Source organism: Montipora foliosa, chromosome 9 (assembly GCF_036669935.1).
Source record: "Montipora foliosa isolate CH-2021 chromosome 9, ASM3666993v2, whole genome shotgun sequence".
Lineage (NCBI taxonomy): Eukaryota > Metazoa > Cnidaria > Anthozoa > Scleractinia > Acroporidae > Montipora > Montipora foliosa.
Genome location: NC_090877.1, coordinates 48,537,892 through 48,546,452, shown reverse-complemented (window position 1 = coordinate 48,546,452; position 8,561 = coordinate 48,537,892). Strand labels below are relative to the sequence as shown.

The following is an 8,561-nucleotide window of genomic DNA, read 5'->3' as shown; positions in this document are numbered from 1 at the left end:
TGGTTTTACTTAGAGTGTTCACAATCCCCCATTTTCCCGAAAAACCTTAAATAACAGTGATCACAGCCAGGTTTCCTGAGCCCGCGAGACTGAGCACCCCCAGCAAACCATTGTTTTAACGAAAACCGCTGGTCAGCAACCTGGTTCTAAGGTCTTCCTATTTTCCCGTTTGATCGTCGGGATCGAGCACAAACTGCCGCCATTTTTGTTTTTAAACAGCGAGCATGAACTGGGGAGAGTGACATAACTACCAAGTGGGTGGGGGGGAGTGGAGAGGTTTCGGCGGGAAAAATAGGGAAACTGTCCGATCTTTACTGCGACTAGCTACTTCGACTAGTGTTCAGCGGGTCCCCTTGCACCAACCACGGCAATACCTGATTGGTCCATAACACACTGCATCTGTCAATAAAAATACAGACAAAGCTCTCAAGTTTCAAAAACAACATGGCTTATCTAGAGAAAGAATCTCAAGAGTCTCAAGTTTTCGAAAGGTAGTCTAGGCGACTTGGATTAGTCCCAAAAAAAGGAACAGAAGGAAGCGATTACGCTTTTGCTGCCAGGCAGGGATGTATTGCCTGTTCTTCCTACAGGATTCGGGAAGAGTCTGATTTACTGAAGCTTTGTACTTGTCAAAGCACTTCTGGAAGAGATCGGCCCTCGTGTTTGGTTACTGTACATTTACAAAGTATAGGAGAGGAACAGATTAATTTTAATGATTTAGATTTGAGCGTTAAGGGTTTTGGGAAAACTGTTGATGTATTAATAGTGTGGGGGAGCTTTTCAACGTCATCAAGTGAAGCTATGATCTCGCAAGCTTCACTTGATTTCAGGAGTTCAATATGTGATTGATTTAAATTTGGACAAAAATAAGATCGAGGCTGCACGCGTGACAAAATGCCCGAACTACGTTACATCCAAAATTTTCAAACTCAAAAAGCCCTAGCTATCAACGAGGGTTAAACGCTTCAAGGACATGAGCTTCTGTTTCATTATCCTTTCGTTCATTTCTTCAATGTCAGTAATTAAGCCGTTATATACCGGAGACCACGAACATTTATGCATGCGCTGACGGGATGTTTGAACATGAGAGAAAAACGCAGTACCTCCAGACATCGGCGCTGGAGCGTCGTACCAAACGAGTCATCCCGGGATTTCGGCCCGTGCGATCGCTTTTGGACGCAGTTGGCCCTTCGCTGCTTTCTGCTATCGACCTTGCCTCCCGGTACGGCATTGAGGGAGAGATATGTCGGCCCCTAAACCATATGTGACAAATCCCACGTCTACTCACAGCTGCAAAACACCCTGTAAGAATGCGATGGCTTACATATACAAGGGAAAAGTCATTTTATCTCACATATGGTAAACAATCAAGTCGCAGATTACAAAGTGTGCGCACGCGCCCTGTTAAAGGTAACATGCGTACATGCATGCATGCAAGAAACTACAGCCAAAATACATAGCAACAAATTATTCTTTTGTCTGTGTGTTAATTAGCTTGACTAGCCTCGTTCACACGCGTAAAATTGAAAGAATTTGGGCTGTAAAACGAGGCTAGTTAGGCAAATTAACACAAAGACAAGGGAATAATTTGTTGGCGGCCAGAACGATCTCGTCCGCAGAGTCCGCTCTTCTCAGAACCAATGCGCACGCTTAGAATAGGACGCACGAGCCATCGGACGAGTCCATGAAGTCATAACCACTTACTTGGCTGCTGTCATACTAATGCATTGTGGGAAAACTAACTTCCTTCTTTGACTAAAAATTTCTTGTACGAGTGAAAAGTTGTATCTTTTCACCAACAAGATGTCTTTTAACGATCCTTGGGCAGCTCGCCACGACCGACAAAAAGTTGACTTAGTCTTTATAGTCGACTGCACGGGATCCATGGGTCCTTATATCAAACAAGCTCAAAAGCATATCCGAACTATAGCGGAAACCGTGTCAAGAACAGCGTTCAGTGTGAAGCTTGCTTTAGTAGAATACAAGGATCATCCGCCGCAAGACAGAACGTTCATCACTCGAGTTCACGACTTTACATTATCTTTATCTGATATGAAGACTTGGGTGGACGGTATGAGAGCGAGTGGAGGGGGCGACGGACCTGAATCAGTTGCCTGTGCTTTGCATGAAGCAACGAAACTCAGCTTTCGTGAAGACTCCACAAAAATGTGTGTTCTGATAGGTAAGGTTGCTAATTAACACAGGAAAAAATAACAAAAAAATCCCAAATTTGGCAAAGTGAGACAAGTCCCAACCAGGGAATTCCCAACCAAGTTCCCTGACTGGGACTTGTCTCACTCTTCCAAATTTGGGATTTTTGTTGGTATTCTTCAAAATACCCTAAAATATCCAAAAATGGGAATCTGTTATTTTTTCCTGTGTAATAAGGCGCAAATTAAGCACATGCATGTTGTCCACTATTAACAGATTAACTCACAATACAAAAGAAAGAGAATCGCTCCAAATTTGTCCACTGATTCTAGAAAGTTGCATATGAATAGCAGCACCTCGTTCTCCAAAGGATGCCGCGACAAGGATACAATAGGGAAGATATCTGTTTACAAACATTGCTTTTGCTATTCAAATGTGCCAACCACAGGAACAAAAGACCCTTTCTTTCGACAGCCAATGAGGCTCTGCTTGGCACATGAACGACGATAGATGACATCAACGATATCTTCTCTATAGGGGCTAGGTTTTCAAGTACAAGCTGACTCATTTTATATACTGTTGGCTCATGACGTCTCTGCTTCCCTGTGACTTACAATCCCCGAAATGGAGAACCTGCTTAGAAGCTGTAAATGTGCCGGAGGTTGTCAGGCCTTTAAGTTATTAACTGTCATTCTTTGCTTCTGTTTAGCGGATGCCCCTCCACATGGACTTGGGCGTGATATGGATGGATTCCCTGATGGCTGTCCTACAGGAAATGACCCTATGAAGGCATGCAGAACAATGGTTGAAAAAGGAATAGTTCTGTACTCTGTTGGATGTGAGCCTGCCATCTTACGACATAAAGATTTCTTTATGGGCATGGCTTTCATGACAGGGGGTCAGTATGTTCCACTCTCACAAGCGCAAGCTTTGTCAAAGGTGAGAGTTAACTTTTTTGTTTCAGATACTTGCCTCACACCATGGGATTGTGTAGTAAAATTGAAGAACAGCTTCCCAAGAAGTCTGTCATCCTTACTGTCTGCAAACTGTGAAACCAACAGATCAGCAAAAGAAAACTAACAGCTCACCAACAGTTTACCAATAAGGCGGTTGACAAATATTTAAGTAACCCTGGCTTAGAAACAAGTAAACCTGTAGACTTATTTTATCTTTTACCTAGTTAAACCCAAATGTGAATTGAGAGGAGAAAACTATAATCCACTTGATGAAGGCCGACTGTTGGCCACTTGTTGGCTGACAACTGTTGACCATTTGTCAGCGAACTGTGGACTGTTAGTTGGTCACCTGTTGGCCGGTGATCAAGGTGTCAGCCAGATGAATGAAAAATGTGATTGAAGCTACCATACTTTTGATGATGTTGGCATCGTCTGATCAGAGCTTGTTTGCACAAGGGGAGATACACGTAATTCAATGTACATGTACACCTGTATCATTACTAATAATTTTATAAGAACCAATATTAATAATTGTTTCACCAACTGAAGCCATACTAGTGGTACAACTTGACACTGGAATGGACGTGATCATCATTGTTATCAGGATCATTATATCATCTCTGCTACTCCACTGTACTTATGAACAATAATGGGCATTTCAGGTTACAAAGTACATGTTATCTGCATGACACCTCACTTAGTTTCAAGGTTTCTTTTCTGCTTGAATCAATATTATTGCAGTCAGCCCAGTCAAAATGGTTTTGAGTAGTAGGCAAGATGGCTTGAGTAGTAGTCATCTGGCACTTGCCTTTGGCTTCACATGGTTGTATCTGGTGCATTTTAGGGGTAAACTCAGTCCCTCTTTTTCAGCTTAAGATAACACTACTCAAGAGCTTTTTTCCTCAAATGTCTGTTATTTTCCACTAGTATCTTTATTCAGAAAGTGCAAACATGTAGTTGTTTGATATAAAATAATGCAACCATTTGCAGTCTATAATGGCAAGTTAAACCAAAGTAGTCAAATTTATGCAAACTAAGTCCTAATGGAATCGACAAATAATTATTCACCATGAACTTTAGTAGGCAGCAGTAATTTCATTGTAGGCGGCAAAATTGCCGCCTGCCAGCACATTTTGACTGGGCTATGCAGTGTAATAATTATTTTGCTAATCTTGTTTTCTTGGTTGTAATTTAATTTTTGGCACCTTGCTTTTCCCTTTTTGTGAAGTGGAGAAACTAATGGCTTAAAGTGCCCCTAACCCTTCAACTTAGTTTTTGGGGGTAGATTTTGACATCTTTCAAGAACTCATTTTCGAAAAAAATTTTCACAAATATTGAATCCTTATTTTTTTACGAGCGCTTGAAGTTAGTGAAATTTGTAATTTTCTGCGTGCTATAAGCCCCGCTGGACAAATTATTCTCTCGTGGGCTCGTTAGGAACAAGCCAATGAGAAGCATCTGATATCTAACACTTTTTTTTAGCTGTGACGTAAGAAAAGGACACCATTCCATAACATAAGAGAGCGAGTTCGAAGATTATTTGTGAAAACTTACAATTGGTCTGAGAATATGTCGTCTTCCAAAGAGTTTTCCAAATCAAATACGGAATAGTATCTTTCGGACGATTCGGAATGCCTTGATTTTCAAGAAACAGAGACGGAGCAACGAGAAAACCAAGAACTTATATGGGAAAGTTGACTGCCAACAAAGAATCAGACAGCGAATTGCAAGCCTATATGGATGAGCCTCTTACTGATGAAGAATGGCTCAAAAATTATAGACAACAACAAGAAGAAAAAAACAAGCAAGAAGAAGTTCTTAAGAAGCGGCTAGCAGACAAAACCAGCAGACTTCAGCCCTCGGATCTCTATCAGAAGGAATCTTATGCATGCCGATTCCTTTCTGTTTATTGTTAGAGTTGCTGCATCCATAAACCACGCACTTTTCAACCATTTTCTCTGTGTTCTCCGCTAATCTTCACACATCCCAACAACTCAAGCTTGCTCGATGTCCTTTTCTTACGTCACGCTCGATACTTTGGCCGAGTGGGGGACTAATGAGAATGATAGGGGAAAAAATAGTCAAGACCACCTCCACTTTCAGCGCTCGAAAAAAGAGACCAGATTCAATATTTTTGAAAATTTTTTCGAAAATAAGTTCTTGAAAGATGTCAAAATCTACCCCAAAAAAATAAGTTGAAGGGTTAGGGGCACTTTAAACTTGATGGAAAAGGCCACTAACTTGACTGCTTAGTAAGAAACCGGCTCATTTTGTTGTAAAAGTGCTGACATTCGATAAAATTATCATTGTTCTATTCTACTGTACATGTTCTAGACAAATGTAAGTGGAAAGCAGCAGTTAAATTTATGTTTATCTACATCTATTAATTTCCCCATAAGGTTATTATTAATGGAACACTTGAAGAAGTTTCTCAAGAGAATCTTATGGGGTACATAGAAGATTTCATGACAATGGAACTGGAAAACTGTCCTAGTGAGGAGAAGATAACTGTGAGTGACTTGGCAACAAAACTTGAAAGGCACTTAAGTCTGCGAAATGTGAAATGTCAGCAGCTGCAATGTAACAATAATCCTTTGGAACCAGCCACAGCCAATGCAAAGAAAATTGCTGGACAAAAAAACTTGGCTGGAGTTCGAAAGCTGTTAGAAAACCTCACTTCAACAGACTACTCAAATAACTCCTTCTTCAACCAGCGCATGACCACCGTAGAGGTAACCTTGACAGAACCAGCTCCTGTGACAAAAAGTCAATGTGAGAGGTTGCTCATTAAGGAATTTGGAAGATCAAATATTCCTGTTACACATGATGAACTCACTGGTGAATTAATCATTGAGGAGTTGTGAACCATGATAATACTAAAATTAAAAATATATATTTTATCTCTCAGGTGGTATGCACACTATGATTGGATAATAGTGGGCTGTATTCTACAGTATGACCTGCTCTCCGGTCCACTAAATTTGAAATTTTGATGCCACATGTTGTAGCAAGTTTTTCATGTTATTTGTGTTAAATAAACTTGTGAATCTGATTGAATTTTACAAGGAACTATTTCAAAAAGCCAACTTGACTTCAACTAGTTTCCTTTTCCAGTGTGCCTGATTACCTCAGAGAATGATTATTATTTTAAAATGTTGTTTTCTCGGTCTGTGCTGCAGGGATTTCATAAGGTTAGAAGGAGATGCCTGGGCTAGTCAAAATAAGCAGCGGTCACTCTGGTCTTTTATAAGGGTTTGAGTGAAAATCAAGGCAGTACTGTACCCGGCAGTTACAGATCCTCATTTTTTTCTGTCCTTCGGCCATAAATCAGTGAGACAAATTTTTTTTCTGTAACTAACAGTACAGACCTCAAACCCAGTTACAGTACAATGTACTTGTAGTAAGAGGTATAAATTAATGAACTGGTTTGTTGAGCTGTATAGCAGTAACAGACTCTTTGCAGAAACAAGACATTGAACTACATTATTATATCTCTCAGATTAATATGTGTGCTGTGATTGGCTAAATTAGCAGGCTGTATTCAACAGTACGGCCGGCTGTCCGGCCTGCTAAGTTTGAAATTTGATAAAACAAAAAGGAAACAAACTTTATTTAAATGTCTAGAGTCTTCTAGTGCTGGAGCACTTATTATTCGAGACACTGTAAACTGAAATCAACAAATCAACGCAAATCAAAAGAAATATTGTTTTTTGAGGAGAGGGAAAAACCAAAGTACCCTGAGAAAAACTTCTTGGAGCAGAGTAGAGAACCAACAAACTCAACCCATATAATTATGATGCAGAGTCTGGGAATTGAACCCGGTCCACACTGGTGGGAAGTGAGTGCTCTTTACCACTACGCCAGCCCTGGACCCTCTTTTTTTGATAAAACATTCTCTAGCAAGTTTTTCGTGTTTTTTATGTTACATAATCTTGTAAAACTGTTTGAATCTTGCAAACAACTTTTTTAAAAAGCCAAGAAGACATATTCGTTTTTTGGATTTTGATGCAGCAATCTTTGTGGCAGTTGAACCTTTTGCTTGACTTCAACTAATTTCCGTTCCTGCATGCCTGATTACATGTACCTCAGAGATATAATAAGTATCTTACTAATGTCATTTTCTCGGTCAGTACTGAAAGTTACAGATCGTCGTTTTTTCCCGTTGATTTATGTACGGCCCTTGTGCTTTGCGCTTGGGCCATAAATCAACAGAAAAAACTTGGTCTGTAAATTACGGTGTGGACCTGGAACTCATTTAGTTTTAAGAGGTGTATACATGTACTTTATGGTCAATACATGTACATTTAACAGAATGTTCAGGTCTTGCATTTTATTTGCTAATCAATGCTTTTGTCATAAAAACCTCACTTACATGTACAAATCTAAATGGGAAAGCAAAATGAAGTTTGGTATCTGTTTTCAAATGACATCATCGTGGGCATTGCCTATTGCAGATTCAGATGACAGCTGACAATAATAATTATTACGATATTTTGGTTAAATGACAATTAACAAAGTTAACTGCCACAAGCTTAGCTGGTTCATCTGGTAAATGGGTCTGTCTTACAAGGGTAGATATACACAGTCTGTAACATTGCTGGTCAGCTTCAGCTGTATGACAAAGAATCCTTGCTGTGTGGCATAACTAAATGCTAATGCAAAATTAATGTTTGGTCAGGTGTATAGCAATCACAAAACTAGGATTACAGTAATTAAGTTCAACACCTTGTGTGCATTATACTGAAACAAGAAATCATTTGTTAATTTCTTATTGGGTTTCCGTGTTCATTTAAGCCCAATTAAAATCACGGCATGTACTAGCTGTTTAGAACTTACGGTACATTGTTACATTATTTTAGCAGAATTTCTTTAATTTGAATTTCTAACCTGCTTATCAATATTTCTGAAGAAAAGCCATTATTTGAGGCTGAAAATGTCTGCCTAGAGTTGCTGTGAAACACTTTTTGTTCGGTGATTCATAAAGTTAATTATAAAGCACAATTTGTGCTTTAATTCAAGTCATTGGGATTCGTAAACATTTTTCACAAAGCAGTACCAAGAATTTATCATTGGGTTGTTTCCAATATTTATTTCAAGGAAGTGTTGAACCTGTACGCTGTTATGTGGTCATTAGTAACCTAGTTTAGTTTACACTTTAATACCGCTTATTCAGAGTTAAGCCGTGTCAAAGTTCCAATGAATTGTTGACCACTGCCGTTTCATTAACTTGCTTTATTATATGGCTGTCTCCTTAATCAGTCAAAGCAGATCAAATCCAGGAGCAACTTTTTAAACTACAGTTTGTATCCTGGCAGATGAGGGGGGCATCCATCCTGCATTCATGTGACTATTTGCTCAATACTTTTAAATGCATTTCCCATACAAATCTCAGTAAGCCAACACAGAGAAGCAAGCAGGTAACTCTCGGATAGGGACGATAAGCCGGAGGTCCTG

General features: G+C 39.5%; 1 protein-coding gene across 1 annotated transcript; it reads left to right on the top strand.

The window, feature by feature from the left end:
• The first annotated feature begins 1,718 nt into the window (after nucleotides 1-1,718).
• On the top strand, nucleotides 1,719-7,420 carry LOC137970141 (uncharacterized). Its single transcript, XM_068816639.1, has 3 exons — nucleotides 1,719-2,182; nucleotides 2,861-3,090; nucleotides 5,507-7,420. The coding sequence occupies exons 1-3, from the start codon at nucleotides 1,804-1,806 to the stop codon at nucleotides 5,969-5,971; spliced, it is 1,074 nt and encodes a 357-aa protein (XP_068672740.1). The 5' UTR covers nucleotides 1,719-1,803; the 3' UTR covers nucleotides 5,972-7,420.
• Nucleotides 7,421-8,561: the final 1,141 nt, after the last annotated feature.